This window comes from Musca domestica, unplaced genomic scaffold (assembly GCF_030504385.1).
Source record: "Musca domestica strain aabys unplaced genomic scaffold, Musca_domestica.polishedcontigs.V.1.1 196, whole genome shotgun sequence".
Classification (NCBI taxonomy): domain Eukaryota; kingdom Metazoa; phylum Arthropoda; class Insecta; order Diptera; family Muscidae; genus Musca; species Musca domestica.
The window spans coordinates 969295-993431 of record NW_026712248.1 but is presented as its reverse complement, the minus strand read 5'-3'; the positions used below and the strand labels follow the sequence as shown (position 1 = coordinate 993431).

The following is a 24137-nucleotide window of genomic DNA, read 5'->3' as shown; positions in this document are numbered from 1 at the left end:
GACAGTTTTTTCTATAGAAAAAAATTCCTCAGGTCCCTGAGGACAGTTTTTTCTATAGAAAAAAATTCCTCAGGTCCCTGAGGACAGTTTTTTCTATAGAAAAAAATTCCTCAGGTCCCTGAGGACAGTTTTTTCTATAGAAAAAAATTCCTCAGGTCCCTGAGGACAGTTTTTTCTATAGAAAAAAATTCCTCAGGTCCCTGAGGACAGTTTTTTCTATAGAAAAAAATTCCTCAGGTCCCTGAGGACAGTTTTTTCTATAGAAAAAAATTCCTCAGGTCCCTGAGGACAGTTTTTTTCTATAGAAAAAAATTCCTCAGGTCCCTGGGGACAGTTTTTTCTATAGAAAAAAAAAAATCCTCAGGAAAAAAATTCTTCAGGTCCCTAAGGAGACTTTTTTTATGGTCATATTATTTCTACATAATACCCCACTGATGGAGAAGTGTTCTTCTATAGAAGTGAACTTAAAATTCCAATTTTTTCTCCTTCTTTTTTAACATCAAACAGAAAAAAAATGTAAAACAAAATTGAACGTAACATGAAAGCCAACAAAACAATAATTTTTGATTAAAGATGAATTTTTAATTTAATGTTCAGGGCAAATACGGCGGCGGCACGCGTTTGATGCAAATGGGAGGACGAATGGATGGAACGGACAGACAGCATATAGATAGACACTTAAAATGATAGTCCTTGGCTATGGCCGACAACCGCGAATTATCCCAACAACAGCAGAAGAAGCAGCTGATATGCAGATAGAGAGAAGACCACTTACACTGTCACAGTCACATACACACTCACACAGCTACCCATAACGGTGGGCTTCTCCTCTAAACATTTATGGCCATTACTGAGCAGCGTATATTTTAATCTCAACGGCAAACGGAAACGGAAATCAAACGACCAGAACAAGTATCAAACAAAATTTTTAATGTCTTCGTTTGCATTGAAGGACAACGACAAACGACCAGTCGTCGAAGATAATTTTCCAAAGAAAATGGCTCGGAAAAAACGTAAGAAAATACATAAAAATAAAAATGGTAATGGAAATACTCAAGCGAAAGGAAAAAATCTATGGAAAAAATCTGTAAAAGTTTTCTGTCGGGGGAAAAAAATTCCGATTTGCCTGGGGAATGATTTCCACTTTGGAATATCTGCTGGCAGGGCGGCTGGGTGGCAAAGAGGCTGGCTGGCTGGCTGGCTGGCAGGGGGTGTCATTTAGCTGGCCAATGCTTAGGGTAATACCTTGTAAGGATAAACGTGTTAGCGGTAAAATGGGTGGTGTTGATGGCGAGGATGGTGGTGGCTGGATGGCACTGGGGCAGAAAAGCATACCCACACCTCTCGAGGTGAGGCCAACCAAACCCAGAGTAAACATCAACAAATGTTTAGCATGTTTCGGGATGTTCGTGGGATGCTGTTACTTTTGATTTGTACTTTTTTTAAGTTTTTTTTTTTGAAAACTTTTTTTGTTCATTAGAATTTTTTGGTTGTAAATTTTCACATTTTCCTTTAGATATTCAATGTTTTTTCCTCAAAAAAACCGCCGCTGTCTCCCCTCTTCGGTACACACGACAAATAATGGAAATGGGAAAACCATGAAAGGAAAACAACAACAGCAAACAAAAAAAAATTGAAATTGTGTTTAATGATTTATGAATAATCGCCATTTTCGCCGATGAGTGATGGTAATAGAACCGTTAAAAAGAGCAAAAAAAAACTGTCGATAAAGAGAGACAAAAAGGGAAAGGGACCGAGGCACGCTGTCCTGTCTCTGGGCCATTACCCACCAATTTTTTGCCTAATTTTTTTGATGTGTTTTCTTGTTAATTTTCCAAGGTTTTTAAGTGTTTTTCTTTTTTTTTTTTTTTGGCTTCGCTTTTTGGCTGCTACGCTTCATTTCTAGGCCAGCGTTAAGTGATTTTAGGCATAAAGACTGGGAAGAGATGTAGCAAAAAAAAAGAAGTAATTTGAGAACATTGTCATGGGCGTTGTTGCTACAAGCATTTGTCTGAGGCGTGTGTCCATTTGACAGCATTTTTGACAGCTTCCATTTAAGGAGTTTTGATTTGATGTGGTGTCCTTTAGGAAATTTCCATTTTTATGTTCCAATTTTTTTTTTTTTCGTTTGCTGCCTTCAAATTGATAACAACAAAAACTAATTGTTCGGAAAAAATGGACAAACGATAATGTCCTGCAATAAAATTAGAAAATTAATGAGAAAATCGCCATAAATATTTACAATTTTTTTTTTTTATTTTTTAAAAATAATGTGGGTCAATGGCTGCGAATGAAGATGAAAAATCCCAATTTTTGTCTATATGTAAAATACTCCCCGGGATCTGGGGAATTTTTTTCTATATGAAAAAAATTTCCTCGGGGACCTGAGGAAATTTTTTCTATACGAAAAAACTGTCCTCAGGGACCTGAGGAAATTTTTTCTATACGAAAAAACTGTCCTCAGGGACCTGAGGAAATTTTTTCTATACGAAAAAACTGTCCTCAGGGACCTGAGGAAATTTTTTCTATACGAAAAAACTGTCCTCAGGGACCTGAGGAAATTTTTTCTATACGAAAAAACTGTCCTCAGGGACCTGAGGAAATTTTTTCTATACGAAAAAACTGTCCTCAGGGACCTGAGGAAATTTTTTCTATACGAAAAAACTGTCCTCAGGGACCTGAGGAAATTTTTTCTATACGAAAAAACTGTCCTCAGGGACCTGAAGAAATTTTTTCTATACGAAAAAACTTTCCTCAGGGACCTGAGGAAATTTTTTCTATACGAAAAAACTGTCCTCAGGGACCTGAGGAAATTTTTTCTATACGAAAAAACTGTCCTCAGGGACCTGAGGAAATTTTTTCTATACGAAAAAACTGTCCTCAGGGACCTGAGGAAATTTTTTCTATACGAAAAAACTGTCCTCAGGGACCTGAGGAAATTTTTTCTATACGAAAAAACTGTCCTCAGGGACCTGAGGAAATTTTTTTCTATACGAAAAACTGGCCTCAGGGACCTGAGGAAATTTTTTCTATACGAAAAAACTGTCCTCAGGGACCTGAAGAAATTTTTTCTATACGAAAAAACTGTCCTCAGGGCCTGAGGAAATTTTTTCTGTCCTCAGGGACCTGAGGAAATTTTTTCTATACGAAAAAACTGTCCTCAGGGACCTGAGGAAATTTTTTCTATACGAAAAAACTGTCCTCAGGGACCTGAGGAAATTTTTTCTATACGAAAAAGTCTCCTCAGGGACCTGAGGAAATTTTTTCTATACGAAAAAAGTGTCCTCAGGGACCTGAGGAATTTTTTTCTATACGAAAAAATCTCCTCAGGGGTCTGAGGAAATTTTTTCTATACGAAAAAACTGTCCTCAGTGACCTGAGGAAATTTTTTCTATACGAAAAAAACTGTCCTCAGTGACCTGAGGAAATTTTTTCTATACGAAAAAACTGTCCTCAGTGACCTGAGGAAATTTTTTCTATACGAAAAAACTGTCCTCAGTGACCTGAGGAAATTTTTTCTATACGAAAAAACTGTCCTCAGTGACCTGAGGAAATTTTTTCTATACGAAAAAACTGTCCTCAGGGACCTGAGGAAATTTTTCTATACGAAAAAACTGTCCTCAGTGACCTGAGGAAATTTTTTCTATACGAAAAAACTGTCCTCAGGGACCTGAGGAAATTTTTTCTATACGAAAAAACTGTCCTCAGGAACCTGAGGAAATTTTTCTATACGAAAAAACTGTCCTCAGGGACCTGAGGAATTTTTTCTATACGAAAAACTGTCCTCAGGGACCTGAGGAAATTTTTTCTATACGAAAAAACTGTCCTCAGGGTCCTGAGGAAATTTTTTCTATACGAAAAAACTGTCCTCAGGGACCTGAAGAAATTTTTCTATACGAAAAAACTGTCCTCAGGGACCTGAGGAAATTTTTTCTATACGAAAAAAGTGTCCTCAGGGACCTGAGGAAATTTTTCTATACGAAAAAAGTGTCCTCAGGGACCTGAGGAAATTTTTTCTATACGAAAAAAGTGTCCTCAGGGACCTGAGGAAATTTTTTCTATACGAAAAAAGTGTCCTCAGGGACCTGAGGAAATTTTTTCTATACGAAAAAAGTGTCCTCAGGGACCTGAGGAAATTTTTTCTATACGAAAAAAGTGTCCTCAGGGACCTGAGGAAATTTTTTCTATACGAAAAAAGTGTCCTCAGGGACCTGAGGAAATTTTTTCTATACGAAAAAAGTGTCCTCAGGGACCTGAGGAAATTTTTTCTATACGAAAAAAGTGTCCTCAGGGACCTGAGGAAATTTTTTCTATACGAAAAAAGTGTCCTCAGGGACCTGAGGAAATTTTTTCTATACGAAAAAAGTGTCCTCAGGGACCTGAGGAAATTTTTTCTATACGAAAAAAGTGTCCTCAGGGACCTGAGGAAATTTTTTATACGAAATATCTCCTTAGGAACCTGAGGAAATTTTTTTGTTGTAGAAAAATTTTACTTAGGGACTTGAGGTATTTTTTGGTATAGAAACCTGAGGATTTTTTTTATATAAAAAACTGACCTCAGGGACCTGAGGAATTTTTTTTCTATAAAAAAGTGTCCTGAGTATTTTTTTTTTTCGTAGAAAAAATTACCCACATTTGGTAGAGAATTTATTTATAGCACAGAAAATCTCCGTAGTTTTTGTATATGAATTACAAGATACTTTATTTAGTTTTTAAAAATTCCAAATTCCAAGTAATTCAAATCTTCAATTCCAAAAAGTTTGATTTGTAATTTTTCAAATTTCAACTTCTCATTGAAATTGAGAAGGCTTGTCACAACAACAACAACAGCAACTCCAACAACTGACATCACAAGTATCTACGCATTTTGTTATCTGTCAATGGCAACCGAACTCCTTGAACTAATCAACTGAACATCACACCCTTCAGTGTTCACAGCGGAAGATAGAAAGAGAGGGAGGGAGGGGGAAAATTAACCCTAGCATCCCTCTACCCCGGGCAGCATTTCACGTGCAATGATAATCAAACGGAGGAAGATGAAGAAAAAGCTGATACCTTGGCAGTGTTTAACAGCCCTGACTAAAGGGTGAGCAGGGCGACGACTATCTCCCAGTCTCGTGCAACATTTTGTTAACAACAAAGCATTAATTCAGTTTTTTTTTTTCATTTCGATTTTTAATTTTTTAATTCGTTATCCTTTGAGGAGGCAGGCAGTGTCGATGTCGATGGTGATGAGAACGAAAAAGGGGTTAAAGTTCATAATGAGCATCAGATAAATGAGATAGTCTATGTGTGTGTGCGTCTGTGGATAGAGAAGGGGTTTGTGATGTGCCATATCACACGCGTGTTGACATTTGACAAAACAGCAACTGGAAAACAAAACAAAGAAAAAAAATAAAACAAAAACTTTTCAAGGGAGTCTGGGAATTACTTCAAGAAACCAGTTTTTAATAAGCTTTGGCAAATATTGAATTGCAGTTGCTGTTCATATTTCCCGGGGTTTTTTTAATGCCTTCCCTTGCCCCCTTCCCAGCTTCCTCGGTGACAATTTAAGCACATATGCAAATATAGCTGAAAGTTTATGACTTGAATTACTCGAAAGGGTTAAATATTGACATGTTTGCCGTTTGGGGATGACAACACCAATACTCTCACGACTCGACATAGATCGACACAAATATTAGATGCGCTTAAGGTATTAGAGATGAGTCATAAAATGTGAAGATTGAATGACAAAAATAAAAAACACAATCAGTGGAAAATTAAAAATACCAACGTGTCTTGGCTTATTATCCTTTAACTCGTTAAAGAGACATGATTTTGGGACATGTAATCTTTTTTTTTTGGAGATTTCTAAGGTTCTTACGAGGATATAGCATAAAAACACGTTTAAGACTCTGAGCTCTTTATTAGATACTCAGCCATATGGCCAGAGAGGAGATATATAATATTTGATACGGCCAAAATTTGCCTCATCGAAATAACGATTTTGGACCCTAGGTCTGTTTTGGCAAAATTCGTTTCAGAACATTTTGAGTCGCTTTAGTGATGTCCGTCCATATGTCTGGCTGGGTGGTGTGCACGATAACTCTCGAAGGAAGTATCCGATTTGGTCCAAACTTGGTACAACGTAATATTACTATCAAACTTAGATCGAGTTCGGAAAAGGGCAATATCGGTCCACTCCTTCTGGCACCCCCACAAAAGGTAGAAATTTTGAATATCCATGAAGCTCATCAAACCATAAATTAACTTTCGATTCATTTCAGACTTGACACATGTCAATTTGCCCATCTACACAAGATCTGTTATAAAGATGATACAGATCGGACCATTTCTTCCGGTACGTCCCCTGCAATGGTTCAACAATTTGAACATATCGCAATTCCAATTCCATTCGGAAAATATTGAAAAATGAGCCCGGGATAAAACCATTGAAATTCCAAAAAATGCAAGAACTTACACCGCAACAGAAAGAAAATAGACACAAAAGAGCTAAAGAGTTGCTTCCGAAAGTGGTGAGCTGCCAAATTTGGTTTTCTCCGATGAGAAAACATTCGTTGTCCAGCAGAGCAGTTTGTAAACAAACAAAATGATCGATGCTTACTTGCCAAGGAGGTCAGCTGAAAATGTGCACCTTTGGTTGGCCACCAGAACTCAAGCGCCGGCCGGCCATGGTGATGGTGTGGGCCGCCATAACAGCCGCTGGTCGCTATTCGTCCGAGGCATCAGAATAAATGCCGAATATTATCGCGAAAATATTCTGAAGGGTGTATTAAAGCCTTGGGCACGCAAACATTTTGGCCGCAGACCTTGGACATTCCAACAGGACTCAGCACCATCGTACTCAGCAGGCGCCATCCAAGAATGGTTACAAAATGAGGTTCCTCGCTCCATTCGTCCAGCGCACAATGGCCACCAAAATCTTCGGACACCAATCCGTTGGACTATTGTGTCTGGAGTATTTTGGAAAGCAAAGTTGGCAGTAAAAAATACCAAAGTGTCGGTCACTTCAAGCAAGCACTTCGCCTTCGGGAATGGGCCAAAATACCGCAGAGCAACATTCGGGCAGCGTTTCATTGGCTGTTTAAAGGCCATAATTTGTGCTAAAGATGACCAATTCGAACAAATCTAAACCTATTCTAAAATTTGATGTTATTTCCGAATTTTTTTTTGGTTTCAAGAAAATTAAAAGAAAATGTAAAAATTATGGCGTTTGACTTTGTTGCAGTGTTTTTTTTATCCCACCTTGTTATTTTGAAATAAATATTTGAAAATAATTCTGGTTTATGGCTCTGAAACTAATTAACTTGTCCTTTCAAAATAATTTATTTCATATCATCAAATGTCCTTTGTAAGGAATTTATTTAAAAATCGACCTTTATGGCTTCGAAGGATATTTGAAAAAATTATTTAATTTTTTATTGTAAATAAAATTTAAGGAAGATACGATATATGCTCACAAGGTCCTGCAAGAATTATAAATCCAAGATTATTGCTTCTACGGTCCTCTATAAAAAATTAAAAATTCCTCGGATGTGGCAGTGAATTTCCTTCTGATTTTTTTAACATTCTTCTTGAATTTTCCATTATTTGTAGCTACGAAGGTCCTGCGATAGCCTCAAAATGTTCTTTCGAAAGTATTTATTTAAAAAAATCGGCAAGGCTGTCAAGGACCTTGCAAAAAATTATTTAGAATTATTTTTAAAATTAAATCAAATTCATATTTTTTCTCCCAAAAATTGTGTTTCCTTTCGCTAACTTTAGTTTTTTCAAAAGCAATTTTAGTTGAATTGATAATATGCTGAACTAAATAAGTCGTTCCTTTCTCCCTCTCTCTCTCTCTCTCTCTTTAAGACTCGTGTACAATTACCATTCTAAGTGGGGGATTTCCCATTTATTTCTCCCCATTTCCCATTTACACCAAATTTATTTGCCTTTTAATCCTTTATGGCTCCGAAGGATATTTGAAAAAATTATTTTATTTTATTATTCTAAATAAAATTGAAAGAACACATGATATATGCTCCCAAGGTCATGCAAAAGTTTAAAAAATTAAAAATTCCGCGGTTGTGGCAGTGAATGTCCTTCTGAAAAAAAAAAAAAAACATTTTTTAACATTCTTCTTGAATTTGTCATTATTTGTAGCTACGAAGGTCCTGCGAATGTACCCTCAAACATATTTTTTTTTTTTTTTTTGATAACCTCAAATGTTCTTTCGAAAGTATTTATTTAAAAAAATTCGCAAGGCCGTCAATGTTCCTCCAAAAAATTATTTAAAATTATTTTTCAAATAAAATCAAATTTATGTTTTTTCTCCCAAAAATTGTGTTTTCCTTTCGCTAATTTTAGTTATCTTTCAAAAGCAATTTTAGCTGAATTGAACTAAATAAGTCGTCCCTTTCTCGCCTCTCTCTCCCTCTCTCTCTCTCTCTCTTTAAGACTCATTTGGAATTACCCCTCTAAGTGGGGCTAAGATTTCCCATTTATTTCTTCCCATTTCCCATTCAAACCAAAAGTATTTGCCTTTTAATCCTTTGTTGGTAAATCGAATTTTAATCAATTCTAGGGCCTTTTCTTTTTGTTAACCCCCCCCAAAAAAATCATTTGCATAAACATGCTTGTTCTTGTTTTCTATTTTCTTTGAAATATTGCTTTAGAAATCTTATCGTTTTTTTTTTCTTTCTCATTTTGAAGCATCGTATGGCTATTGTTTTAACAGCCTTAAATTATGCTACGTTTTACGCTAAACTGTGGTTTGGTAAAGGGGGCTATTACAAAAACAACATTTAGGTTTTGTTGTTTTTTTTTTTTTTTTTGTGTTTCACGGAAACCAGACGCTCGATCCAAAGTCTATCAATATCTAAGAAAAAGGGTCCCAGCACTTCCTGCATAGATGTGGCATTTTTTGGGATCATTGTTATAGGGCTTCTTGTTGTTGTTGGCTGGTTTTGTTGTTGGAGTTTAACATCCGCTTCCTTGTTGTAGCTATACAAACAACAACAACAACGAGATTCATTGCAAGCGTTGAAAGTTAACACGTGAAAGGGTTATTATTTCACGCGATGACCCGCAATGCCGCAGAGTAACGCCTGGATTTTTTACCATAAAAATATCAGAAAAGTTCCTGGTCGTTGTTGTTGTTTTTTCCCCATGAGCTTCAGTTGTCTTACGACCGTACAGCAACAAGAACAATAACAACAACGGGTGGCCGCCGTTTAACTTTTGGTCGCGTGTTATTTTTGGTTTCGTTTCAGATTATTTTTTGTTTGTGTAACGACCATTCCAGGACTATTTAAAGGATATTTTATGCCAATCCTGACAGTTTTTTTTTCCAAAGACACTAGGAAGTATATTTTTATGCGGTTGTGTGGAAGGGGTGAAGGAGGTCTTTTCATTATTCCGTTCAGCAACAACCTGCCCGTAGTTGGGATATCGAAGTTTTGTTGTTTCTCTCTCTCACTCATCCCCTCTCGCCTTTCTCTGTAGCCTGTAATGATATGCAAACCTTTATCTTTGTTATTGAATAATGCAGTTAAAATAAAATTTTTACAATACCCACCCATCGCCGAGGAGTTCTATTTCTTTGGGTGAAGATAAAAAGTTAGCAAAGGATTAATGAAATAATAAAAGTTAAATTAAACTCAAAAGAAATCAAGAGGGGGAGAGAAGGAGTGGGCCGCCCTCGTTGGAAATAAAATAAAACTAAAAAAAAGGAGTCAAGGAAAATAGTGTTTTTTTAAGATTTTACACCGGAAAATCAACTCAAATCGATTTTTGAAAAATTTTTTTAAGTTCTACTTTCAACTTTAAAATTTTCGGCCTCAAAGTATGCTTCATAAATGAAATTTTGTTTTTTCTATTAATAAATAATATCGGCTATTTTAATATTTGTCTTTAAAAATTAGATTAAATATGCAAATAATATAAAGCAGAGAACAGTAATAAAGTGTATTTTAGGAATGGTGCATACTTGTAGGCTGACATTTGGAGAAATACATTTTTTATTTTTGCAAGGGGTTTTTTTATAGAAAAATTTAGCGGAATTTGTTTTTTTAAAGTGAAATTGAACTCAATTTGTTTAGCTTCATTGATACTAGTTCTTCTTTCAATTTCGAATTTGTCAGCCCCAAAGTATGCCCCATTCATGAAATGTAATTTTTCATTGAGCAATATTCTCGCTTTTTTTAAATATTTATCTTTAAAAATGATGCTAAATATCCAAATAATGTAAAGCATAGACCAAAAATAAATTGTATTTTAGGTATGGTGCATACTTTTAGGATGACATTTGAAGAGACACATTTTTTATTTCTGCAAGGTGGTCTTTTCTTCTAGGAAAAATGAGCTAAATTTGTTGTTCATAATGAAATTGAACTCAATTTGATTTTCTTCATTGGAATTAGTTCTCCTGTCAAATTCGAGATTTTCAGCCTCAACGTATGCCTCATTCATGAAATATATTTTTTTTATTGAGCAATATTCTCGTTTTTTTAAATATTTGTCTTTTTTTTAAATATTTGTTAAATATCCAAATAATATAAAGCAGAGACCAATAAATAAATGGTGCATACTTTTAGGACGACATTTGAAAAAATACATTTTTTATTTTTGTAAGGGGGTCTGTTCTTATAGAAAAATTTTGCTGAATTTGGTTTTTGTAATGAAAATGAACTCAATTTGTTTAGCTTCATTGGTACTAGTTCTCCTTTCAATTTCGAAATTTTCACCCTCATGCCTCATTCATGAAATATATATTTTTTATGGAGCAATATTCTCGGTTATTTTAATGTTTGCAATTGAAAATTATGTAAAATATTTAAATAATATAAAGTAACCAATAATAAATTCTGTTTAAGGAATGGTGCATACTTTTAGGATGTCATTTGAAGAAATTCATTTTTTATATATTCGCAAGGAGGTCTTTTCTTATGGAAAATTTAGCTGAATTTGTTTTTTATGAAATGAAATTGAACTGAATTTGTTTAGCTTCATTGATACCAGTTCTGCTTGCAATTTCAAAATTCTCAGCCTCAAACTATGCCTCATTCATGAAATGTAACTTTAATACCCTCGTCCATATTATGGAGGGTATACTAAGTTTGTCAATTTGTTTGTAACACCTCGAAATATACATTTTAGACCCCACAAAAAATATTCTTGATCAGCATAAAATTCTATGTCGATTTATCGATGTCCGTCCGTCTATCCAAATGTCCACCTGTGGAAATCACTCTAGCTTCCGAACGCAGTTAAGTAGATTGATAAAATTTTACTCAATCGTATATTATGTCTGCAGGACTTTTGGTATTGAAAATGGGCCATGTAGGTCCACGACTTCGTATAGCCCCCATATAATGGTACCTCCCGATATTCGATATTTTTTATGAATCTAGTGACAATATTTACCGGAATTGTTCCAAATTTGGTATTGGAAGTTCCTAATGGATACTACATCCTAACACAGAAAATTGGTCATGTAGCTCTACGTCTTCGTATAGCCCCCATATAACGGTACCTCCCGATATTCGGTATTTTGATGATTTTACCAACATTTTGTATTGTTTCAAAATTGGTATTTGTAGTTCGTAATGGATACTACAGTCTATGACAGAAAATTGTCTGTGCCCCCATATAACGGTACCTCCCGATTTTTGGTATTTTGATGATTTTGCGACATTATTTACCGGGTTTGTTTTAAATTTGGTATTTGAAGTTCGTAGTGGATACTACAGCTTATGCCGGAAAATTGTCTGTGCAGGTCAACGACTTCATATAGCCCCCATATAATGGTACCTCCTGATATTCGGTATTTTGAATATTTTAGCGACAATATTCATCGCTATTGTTTCAAATTTTGCAATTGAAGTTCGAAGTGGATACTGCAGCCCATGACAACAAATTGTCTGTGTAAATCCACGTCTTCGTATAGCCCCCATATAACGGTTCCTCCCCGATATTCGGTATTTTGATGATTTTAGCTACATTAGAAACAGATTTTTTTTTCAAGTTTAGCATTTGAATATTGTAAAGGGTTATACAAAAGTTGCTTATGCAGGTCCATTTCGCCGTGTAGATCCTAATATAACGGCTACATTCGGTATTTTTTAAATTTGAACAGAATTTCTAGCAGATTTTTTTTTTTTTTTTGAAAATTGCCAAATTTCGTTCCAAATGGTGGAGGGTATGCAAAGTTCGGCCCGGCGGAACTTATAGTTTTTTTACTTGTTTTATTAAGCATTATTCTCGGTTATATAAATATTTGTCATTAAAAAGTATTTAAATAATATAAAGTAAATACTAATAATACATTGTATTTTAGGAATGGTGCATACTTTCAGGAGGATAATAAAAATTTATTAAAAAAAAACGATTAATTTACAGATCCTAAAAAAGAAACCCGTGTAGGTGCGTACCATTAAAAAAACCTAAGAAACTAACCGAAAATGCCTTCCTTTGTAGGAGTTATATAGGAATGATGCATACTTTCAGGATGATAATGAAAAATATATTTTAAAAAACCCAATAAGTCACAGTTCCTAAAAGAGAAGACACTTTAGGTGAGTTCCATTGAAAATACTTAAGAAACTAACCTAAAATGTCTTCCTTTATTGGAACTTTATTAGAATGATGCATACTTTCAGGATGACAGTGCAAAATATATTAAAAACCCCAATATATCGCAGTTCCTAAAAGAGAAGACACTTTAGCTTAATTTCATAAAAAAACTTATGAAACTAACCTTAAGTGTCTTCTTTTATTGAAACTTTAACTTTTTGGGGTTTTGAATTTATTTCTCTCTTTCAGCCTAGAAGTATGCACCATTTTTTAAAAATTATTTAAATATTTAAATATTTTTCACTATTTAAATATTTTTCCATTAAATGCAATTTCAAATTCCCGTACAATTTTATTATAAATTCTAAAACAGCATCCTCCCATGTTCCGTGTCCATAAATAAATAAATTGTTGGCCCCTGGCCTCATCGTTTCCCCCCGAGGATATTTTCATTGCATCAACAAACCGGTGCGACTATAAGGACCATCAAATGATGTCAATAAAATTCAATCAAATAGAAATTATGCAAATCACATTCTTTTTTTTTTTTTCTTTACTTCCACGAAATGACAGAATGTTATTGGAAATCCATCCATCAATTCATCCATCCATCGGGATGAAAGCAACAAGGACATAGAAGTTAAGCTGTCAACAGCCAGAGGATGACATGATATTGATAAACACCCAACGAAAGAAAGCCTTGAGGTAATTTGACAAGTACCATTACAACCACCTTCGATACAAAAAGCATGAATTTACATCTCTAAGTCTCAAGGATAATAATAACAACAACAATGACACCAACGAAAAAAGCACCAGAATAACAAAAACAAACAGACAAGGAATCAATGTCACTTAGACAACGGAAATGAATGTTCCGCGAAACAATGGGGAAATATTTCGGGAAAATGATTGTAAATATTGGCTGTTGCATATACGCCATGGCAAGGTTGTAGATGGGTGACGTGGAGAGGGGGTGGGGGTTATAAGGTGTATAAGTGATTGGAAAAAACATGCCTTGCTCCTTGATGGAATTGTTTACGGATATGAATGATATTTTATTAATAAAACAAGGGCTATATTAAATTTTGTAGCCCCCCCCCCCCCCCCCCCTTCTTCTTCATCACAAAAAAGTAACAGAAGGGAGCTCCCTTTGCCTGAGATTTGTTGACATTTTAAAGACAATAACAACAACAGGGGATAGAGGTGGCTTAGCATGGGAATTTAGAGTAAAGACGTGTAAATTCCGCGACTCCCAAAATATCGAGCCAAGGTGAAATTTAGAATCTTGGGAAGTGAAAACAGAACATTTTATTAAATAATTTCAAAATTTCTTTCTCTTATGAAAATATTGCTCGACGCCAAATGAGCCCAAGAGGAGCTAAACAAACCTTGGTATTCCCTGCCTTACCCCCTGGTAAACATTACCATCGTTCTCCACTAATAAACAAACGTTGTTTTTATAAAAACAACAATAAAGGGATAAGCCTGACCATTTTGCAACAACAAAAAACATTTCTTGAAAAAAATTCAAAATTTATTAAAAACAATTTAAAATTTCTTTCAAAAATGTCGAAATTTCCTTTAAAAATTTCAAAATTTTTTGAAAAAAATTCAAAATTTCCTTCACGCCTTAGAAAGCCAAAAATTATTTAAGAAATTTCCAAATTTCTCCAAAAAATTTCGTTAACAAATATTTTAAAATGTCTCTAAAAATCCACGCCTAAGAAAGTAAAAAAAAAATATTTAAAAAATTTCAAAATTTCATCAAAAAATTTCAAAATTTCTTAAAAAAGTATTTAAAAGTATCTTTGAAAAATATATAAAAATATATAAAAAATATATAAAAAATATATAAAAAAATATATAAAAATTTTCAAAATTCCATCAAAAAATTCTTTAAAAATCCAAGCTTAAGAAAGCAAAAAAAAATATCTAAAAAATTTCTTTTAAAATATTTAAAAATGTTTTTAAAAAATCCACGCCTGAGAAAACCAAAAAATTAATATTTAAAAAATTTCAAAATTTCTTCAAAAATATTTAAAAATGTTTTTAAAAAATCCACGCCTAAGAAAACCACAAAATTAATATTTAAAAAAATTCAAAATTTCTTTTAAAATATTTAAAAATGTTTTTAAAAAATCTACGCCTAAGTAAACAAAAAAATAAATTTAAAAAATTTCAAAATTTCTTTAAAAAATATTTAAAAATGTCTTTAACAAATCCAAAAAAAAAAAAAATAATTTCAAAAATTCTTTAAAAAATGCAAAGAAAGCCAAAAAATATATTAAAAAAATTTCAAAATTTCTTTAAAAAATATTTAAAAATGTCTTTAACAAATCCAAAAAAGAAAAAAAATTAACAACTTCAAAAATTCTTTAAAAATATCTTTAAAAAATCCACACCAAAAAAGCCAAAATAAAAATATTTAAAAAAAATGCAGGGTTAAATTAGCCAAAACAAAAAAAATATTTTAAAAAATTTAAAAATTTCTTCAAGAAGTTTTTTTTAAAAAATATTTAAAAATTTCTTTAAAAAATATTCAAAATGTCTTTAAAAATCCAAGACTAAGAAAGCCAAAAAAAAAAACAATATTTAAAAAAATTTAAAAATTTCTTCAAACAATTTCTTTACAAAATGTTTCAAAATTTCTTTAAAAAATATTTAAAAATGTCTAAAAAATCCAAGCCTAAGAAAGCCAAAAAAAAAAATATTTAAAAAATTTCAAAATTTCATCAAAAAATGTCTTTAAAAAATAAAATATTATAGTCCTTAAAAAATCCACGCCAATTTCTTTAAAAATATTAAAAATGTCTTCAAAAAATCCACGCCTAAAAAAGCCAAAAAAAAATATTTAAAAAATTTCAAAATTTCTACAAAAATTTTCTTTAAAAAATATTTTAAAATGTCTTCAAAAATCCACGCTTAAGTCAAAAAAAAAAGGTTTAAGAAATTTCAAATTTTCTTAAAAAATTTTTTTTTAAAATTTCTTTAAAAAATCCACGTCTAAGAAAGCCAAAATTTTTTTAAAAAAACCAAATTTCTTTAAAAAACATTAAAAAAAAATATTGAAAAAATTTTAAAATTTCCTCAAAAAATTTCCTTTAAAAAATATTTAAAAATGTCTTTAAATGAATCCACGTCTAAGAAAGGCAAAGAAGCTTTCTTTAAACAATACGGACCTAAGAAGGGCAAAATCCCTTTCTTTAAAAAATCCACGCCCGAGAAAGCGAATAAAATGATTAAAATATACACAACAAAGAAAGCAAAAAAAAATGTTTTAAAAAAATTTTAAAATCCACACCTAAGAAAGTCACAGAAATGTCTTTTAAAATTCCATTTCATATGATCTTTAGGAAGGCTCTGAGAATTCTTGGTATTTGGGCCCAGTAAATACTCGATATTCTTTTAAATATTTTCTTCTCGTTTTTCCCGGAAAACAAAAAGTAAAAAATTTCATTTCCCCAACAAAGCAGTCGTCTTAATAGCAGATCTCAGACTTGTCAATGGAAATTCAGTCATCCACCTAAAAGTATACATCAAATGTTAAAAATTTGAAAACATGATTTTTTGTCAGTATTTAAAATTAAATTTTTAGGGCGCCTACAAGTATACACCAGATTTTTTTCGTTAAAATTTAAAACCAAAAATTATGACTTCATGATACCCCCAAAATAGACGACCTAACAGAAGATCTCTCACTTTTTTCAAACTTCCTTACCTCAATACCAGCCATTACCTGATCATAAAACACTTTATAATTCGGTGATAACATAGGATTTCATTGCAGCATGTTATTGGAACATTTAATAATATTTGCACTAATTTAACATTCGTGTATGCCCAAAAGTATGCACCAAATATTAAACATTTTAGTAAAAGTCACTTCTAATTCTGGTCAAGGCTTAAAATTAATTTTTGAAATTTTTTGTTAAGTTAGAGAAGTAGTTTTGGGTTATTTTAAGTTCAAGTTCCAGTAACCCTAAAAGTATGCACCAAAAATGGAACAAAAAAGAAAAAGGTTTATTAGAGGTGATTTTTTTTAACAAAATTAAAAAAAAAATTAAAATATGCAACCAATTAATAACTCTATTATCTTTGCTAGACAGACGGCGTAATAGGATATCTAAGACCAGTCCCTGGCAATTCATTCCTCTCCCGCTTTCTCTCTTTCTCACATTTCACTTTGCAACTATTTCATCATTTTTTAATCCCCCCCTCCCCATCCTCGAACACTTCAATTTCTCTAATCATGTGTGAAACCATAACTTATTGATTAAAATATCACTTGCCTTTCCACAAAAACACACCCCTCCCCCTTCGCCCAAAATTCCCTTTACCCTCTAAATAAACAAAGATAACTAACTACGAATTTAGCGAATGACAAATAGTTGCAACTGTCAAAGGTGACACATCACTGTCAAAATAAACATTAAAATAAGAGAATGCTGAGCGGCCAATAATGGTTTATGGATGAGCGCGAATGGGGGACATCGACTGAAGAGCTTAAATTTAATGGTTTTTCTTTTTTGGGCGAGAGGAGTAAAGGTATGAGCGGTATTATATATTGGGATTATAAATCGTCTTAGGGTTTCCGCTTGGAACGGACACATGTGTAACCAAAAAACAAATACACATATGAGAGAAAAATGTCGAATGTATATTGGGGTGGAACGCGAATGCGAAAAAAAAAAATGAAAAGCGGAATTTAACGAAAATGACAATTTTTTTCAACAGAAAGATAAATTCAATGAAAAACTCAACTAGGTATTTCCAAGGGAAAACTAAAGAGAACCCCGATTCGTCAAAGATTTTTTCGAAAAAAAAAAAACAGAAATTAAAAGTATCAGTCGGTTTTGCCGACAGATTTATACCCTCAGCCAATGTTCGATTATTTAAATATATTTTGACTTCTGTTAGGATTATTCAATTTGTTGACCCTCTTTGGAGTAGGTTCCGAAGGAATGGGTCAATGTTGTCCATTTCGCATGGGGAAATGATATAAATATTGCGACGTGCCATGTTTGGACTATACTGGTTACTTCCTCCACTTTATCTGAGATATGCGATAGTTTTTAGAAAATTTTAAAATGCGCCAAATATAGTCGACCGGAGAATTTCATTTTCATTCTTCATCTAATACGGCAAAAATATTAGCATGGGCAAAATTACAAAAAAAAATCGAACACTTATATCGAATTTTATGCGAAATCATAAATTCCATATTCATCTCAGGTTTCTGGCTGAGAGAAATATTTAGACATAGCAAGTTGTAAAGAATCCCTGACTTGTTTCGCAAGTTATGATAAATAAATGAATTGAAAATTGTGACCCTTTGTGGGTGAGGTACCAGAAGGGGTTCGCAGATAGCGAAAATGTTTATATGCGTGAAATTTGAAGAGGGATGGATGCTTATTACGCTTTTTAGGAGCGTTTGCTTTATCAAAATCTTGAAAAATATGTGGGGCGTTACCAGAAGAAACGCTCCGATCTCTATCATATTTATAACAGATCTTGTTTTGATAAAAATATTGAGATGTGTCAAGCTTGAATGGAATCGGATGTTAATTTCGCGTTTTATGAGCTTCATGGATATTCAAAATTTTGACCCTTTGTGGGGAAAGTACCAGAAGGAGTGGACCAATATATCCCATCTTCACAGCAGATCTTGTGCTAGCATAAATAGTGGGATGTGTGAAATATGAGGAGCACCGGATGCTTATTTCGGATTTTATGATCGTTTAGGTTATTGAAAACTTTGATCCTCTGTGGGGGAGGTACCAGAAGGTGTGGTCCGATCTCTACCATCTTAATAACAGATCTTGTGTTGATAGAAATATTGAGATCTACCAAGTCTGAATGAAATCGGAGGTTAATTTCGCGTTTTATGAGGTTCAATGATATTCAAAATTTTGACCCTTTGTGGGGGAGGTACCAGAAGGAGTGGACCGATGTATTCCATCTTGGCACCAAACCTTGGGTTTATAAGAATATTGTGATGTGTGAGATATAAAGAGAACCGGATGCTTATTTCGGATATTATGATCGTTTTGGCTATTGAAAACTTTGACCCTTTGTGGAGGAGGTACCAGAAGGTGTGGTCCGATCTCTACCATCTTAATAACAGATCTTGTGTTGATAGAAATATTGAGATGTACCAAGTCTGAATGGAATCGGATGTTAATTTCGTGTTTTATGAGGTTCAATGATATTCGAAATTTTGACCCTTTGTGGGAGAGGTGCCAGCAGGAGTGGACCGATGTATTCCATCTTGGCACCAGATCTTGGGTAAACAATATTATTGGGATGCGTTGAATTTGAAGACAATCGGACTTTTACATTACATTTTATGAGCGTAGTAATTATTCAAAATTTTAACCCTTTGTGGGGGAGGTACTTGATGGAGTGGACCGATATTGTCAATTTTCGCACCTGACCTCGCACTGATGCAAATATTAGCATGTGCATAGTTGGAGCAATGTCGGACTATCGTTTCTCTTTTTGTGCAGATAATTATTTTCTTTGAAATTCTTGACATTTTGTGGGGGAAGTACCAGAAGAAATGGACCGATATATTCTTTCTTCACCCCAGACCTTGGGTTCATAAAAATATTGGGATGTGTGAAATTTTAAGACAATCGGTCTTTTACATTACATTTTATGAGCGTAGTAATTATTCAAAATTTTAACCCTTTGTGGGGGAGGTACTTGATGGAGTGTACCGTTATTGTCGATTTTCTCACCTGACCTCGCACTGCCGAAAATATTGGGATTTGCTAAGTTGGAGCAAAATCGGACTATCGTTTCTCTTTTTGTGCAGAAAATTATTTTCTTTGAAAATCCTGACATTTTGTGGGGGAGGTACCAGAAGGAGTGGACCTATATTGCTTATCTCCGTACTCAATCTAAATTTGGCAAAAAATATTATGTTGTACCAAGTTTGGATAAAATCGGATTCTCCCTTCAAGGGTTATCGAGCGCATCAGACAGACGGAGGAACGGACGGATGGACATCGCTAAAGCGTCTCAAAATGTCCTGAAACGGATTTGGTCCAAAGAGACCTAGGGCATAAAATCGTTATTTCGATAGGCCGTATCAAATGATAAGTACCCTCTGTAGCCATATGGCTGAGGGCATAAAAACTTTATTCAGCGAATCTTTTCTAAACTTAGCATCTCTTCTTCTAAACTTCCGCAAAGTTTTCCAATGAAAAACTGAATTCAGGTAAGTTTTTCTAGAAAAGCAAAAAAAAAATCTGTGGAAATTGTCTATAGAAAAACTTTGCTGAATTGAGGGTTCCTGTGCACACTTTTCGATTAAAGCCTTTGCTAAATTAGATTTAGTTATAAAAAAGTCCAGCTGAACTGAATTATCCTTCAAAAAATTATAGAAAAAATTATCCGAACTGAGCTTTCTTTCATAGAATCTCAGTTATGTTGAGTTTTCCTTTATAAAATTTACCTGTCATTTTTCCATCATAAAAACGTAGCTGATTTTGAGTTTTCCTTAATAAAAACTAAAAAAAAATAATTTTTTACTGGATCTTAAATTGTTTTCTCACTCCACCCCATTATCCTCACATGTCTCTCCACAGCCACATTCCACATCAATGTTCTGCAGATGAACGAATTTTTTTTTTTCTAATGACAATCTGTCAAACTTATCATTTTTCATTTGTGTATGTGAATGTATGCGTGTGTGTGAGCTTATGGAGTATTAAAAACAAAACGAATATTGAAACAAATACACAAATGAAGATCCATGCTCACACACACACATGGGTATTAAATTGTCTCCTTTGAAGGCAAAAAAAAATTGGAACATTAGCCACAAAATGCCCGGCCACTAGGAGCTGCACAGCTGAGCTCGTTGAGCCATTTGTGGAAAAGGATTCATGGTGGTATTGGCCGGCCAGGCGTTCTCATATGTAACAGATAATCATTTATCATTGTTGTGTGTGCGAGTGTGTGTGTGTGATATTTGTTTGTATGTGTGTTAAGGGTAACCACAAATATTGTCAAATATTTCACAACGGATTATTTTACCTTTTTGATGACCGAATAATGCCTAAAAAATGGTTGATGAAAATCTTTCTCCCAGGAGGTGGAGGGAAAGGTGGCTGTCATAAAAATTTGAAAATACAAAAAAATCTAAAATTGTGTTCTGCTACCTTAGAACATGTCAATTCCGTTTTCCATCTTTTTTCTGTGGAAGGCTTTCGTTGGCCATATTTGAGAATAATTTGTATTTGTTGTCAGCTACCCAGGCTGGCCCTATTGTGTGGCCCTCTTTTTTTTGCTGCTGCAAGAATATGGCTACGTGGCTCGAAGCTATTTTAATTTGTTAAAAAATATATACAACCTGGTCGTAACAGCAGCAACAACAACAACAGGCATGTCATAATGGAAACAAACAAAACATGTCACCCAGAATACCTAGGAATGGAACTGCAAACAATACCGAATAAAAATAGAAATAACCGAAGATATATTCAACGCTAGATTGGCTTAGGCAGTCAGTCAGTCGGTGGCTCAGCCCAAGCCATCAACGAAACAAACAAAACAACAACCTGAAATCATTGTCAACAACATCTCAAAAATATCCAAACAAGCGAAGAAAAATAAAACGAAGCAGAAGCAGAAGAAACAAGCCATAGATGAATAAATGAACGAAAGAACAACGAATGACAATAATAGAAAATATGGCATGACCTGGGTTCAGAGTTTGGAGCAATGGAAGCTGCAGCGAAAAAAAATGAACTACAGGTAGCCTAGGCTTTGTTAAGGAAAAACCAAATAAATAAACAAAAACAACAATGCATTGGGAAAACAGGACACAGCATAGCTAACACTCAAACTATTTACAATGACATGGACCAGTAAAGGATTAAAGGAAAAACATGAAGGGAAAATGGCTAAACCCAGTTGAGGAGTTTTTGGTTGGGCGCCACCTCCCTGCTACAAGGATAACCAATCAACTGTTTCAATTGCCACTTGGTCCCATTACTGGACAAGAGAGAAACCAAAAAAATAAAAAAAAAATAAAAACAAGTAAAAAAGCTATAAGTTCGGTCGGGCGGAACTTTGAATAGGCTCCAACACTTGCAACGAATTTGGCAATTTTCAAAAAAAAAAAATAAAATCCGTTAAAACTTCCATTCGAATCTTAAAAATACCAAATGTAGGCGTCTATGCGACGACGAGGATCTGTAACATCAAAATACGGAATATAGGGGGCTATACTAAAACAGGGACCTGTACAGACAATTTTCTGTCTTAGGCTGTAGTATCCATTACGAACTTCAAATACCAAATTTGAAAAAATTCCGGTGAATAATGTCTCTAAAATCATCAAAATACTTCATAACGGGGGGTACCGTTATATGGGGGCTATACGAAGACGTGGACCTACATAGCCCTTTTTCTGTCATAGGCTGTAGTATCCATTATGAACTTCAAATACCGAATTTGAAAAAATTCCGGTAAATAATGTCGCTAAAATCATCAAAATACCGAATATTGGGAGGTACCGTTATATTGGGGCTATACGAAGACGTGGACCTACATGGCCCATTGTCAATACCAAAAGTCCTGCAGACATAATATACATTGGAGTAAAATTTTATCAACCTACTTCATTTCGTACGGAAGCTGGAGTGATTTCCACAGAAGGACATACGGATCAGACCCTCCATCTCTATACTATGGTGGAGGGTATAATAAGGTAAAATTTTATTACTAAAAATTCCAGGATGTTTCGAAGAAAAAAATCATTCTGGAAAGAATTTCTACAAAAAAAAAAAAAAAAAAAAAAAAAAAAAACTCAACACCAAATTCACACCTAGCAACTTTTCATGAGAACTCAACTCAATTCTGTACTGATTTTCAAAAAAAAAAAAAAAAACGTTTTAAAAAACCTTTTCCACAGAAAAGCTCAATTCAGCCGAAAGATCTTCTTTAGGAAATCTCAAATCAACATCCGATCCGTCAAATCAACATCCGATTCCATTCAGACTTGGCACATCTCAATATTTCCATCAACCTAAGATCTGTTGCAAAGATGGTAAAAATCGGACCATTTCCTCTGGTACCCTCCCCCCACAAAGGGTTCAAGATTTTGAAAAACCAAACCGCTCAAAAAAATCGAAATAAGCATCCAATTCTCTTCAAATTTCACACACACCCAAACATTTTTGCTAACACAAGATCTGTTGTGAAGATGATATATATCTGTGAACCCCTTCTGGTACCTCACCCACAAGAGGTCACAATATTCATATTTTCATATTTTTATCCGTCATAACTTGCGAAATATGTCAGCGATTCTTTACCACTTGCTATATCTAAATATTTCTCTCAACCTGAGATGAATATGGAATTTATCGGAATTTATGATTTCGCATAAAATTGAATAAAAATGTTCGGTTTTCTTGTAATTTTGCCCATATCAGTATTTTTATCTGTATTGGAAAAAGTATGAAAATGGAATACTTCGGACGACCACATTTTAAATTTTTTTTTAAAATTATCACATATCTGAAAATTTTGAAATTTTTCTAAAAATTATCAAATATCTAATATAAAGTGAAGGAAGTAACCAATATAGTCCCAACGTGGCACGTCATAATATTTATATCATGTTTATTTAGGTCCAATGCAAAATGAACAATATTGGTCCATTCCTTCGGAACCTACTCCATGGAGGGTCAACAATTTGAAAAATCATAACTCAAGTCAAAATATATTTAAATAATCGAACATTAGTTGAGGGTTCGGCAAAACCGACTTAACTTGTTTTTAGTTTAACAATTTTGCAGAAAGCCTAAAAATATGCTCTAAAAATGCGGCATATGTACGTGAAAAAAAATGTTTTGAAATGGCTGTAATAGGTATTGTTAAAGAAGCTTTTTAAAATTTAATTGTCAAAGAGAGAGAGAGAGAGAGAGGGAGCGAGAGAGAAATAAATCCGTTATCCTCTTTAGAAAAGCTGAAATCGATAGCATTTTTCTTTAGAAGGACTCTATTTTCAGCCAATTTTTTTCAGTAGAGAAATTACATTCAGCAAGGGATTCCTACAACGTTTCTTATGAGATATATTTATTTTGCTCAAGCTAATCTAAAGCAGAACTCTCTGTTCTTCTCACAGTTTGACAGAGCACCGAACTGTATCTGCATTTATTTATTTTTATTTTTTTAATACCTTAACGCTAACCTGTATTTATTTTTTAGCTTGTGACAGATTTCTGTTTTGGTTACAATACATAGATGATACATACACACATGTGTCTGGGTGTGTGTGTGTCGGTTTTCTATTTTTTATATCTGGCTCTTCAGCACGTTTTCTCAGAGATACATGTCACCTGGTATTAGGTTTACCTGATAGAACTGTCAACTGACACAGCAGCCATGAAAAAAATGATGGTGGCGACGATGATGAGAATGGAGACGACAGTGTTTTTTTCGGTGAGGGGAAAATATGGAAGGTGACTTAAATTAGAGGTAAAAATGGAAACACAATTTTCCATGAAAAGTAAAGACTTAAACTTTTTTTTATTATTTTTTGAAATTTGTAGATTTCT

The 24137-nt window shown here is 33.8% G+C and overlaps 1 protein-coding gene across 1 annotated transcript in view; it reads left to right on the top strand.

The window, feature by feature from the left end:
- The first annotated feature begins 1274 nt into the window (after window positions 1-1274).
- LOC131802086 (proteoglycan 4-like) overlaps window positions 1275-24137 on the top strand; it is a 48092-nt gene continuing 25229 nt past the window's right edge. The window contains exon 1 of the mRNA XM_059121449.1: window positions 1275-1370. Coding sequence (XP_058977432.1) covers window positions 1275-1370 — 96 coding nt within the window. The remainder of the gene's footprint in view (window positions 1371-24137) is intronic.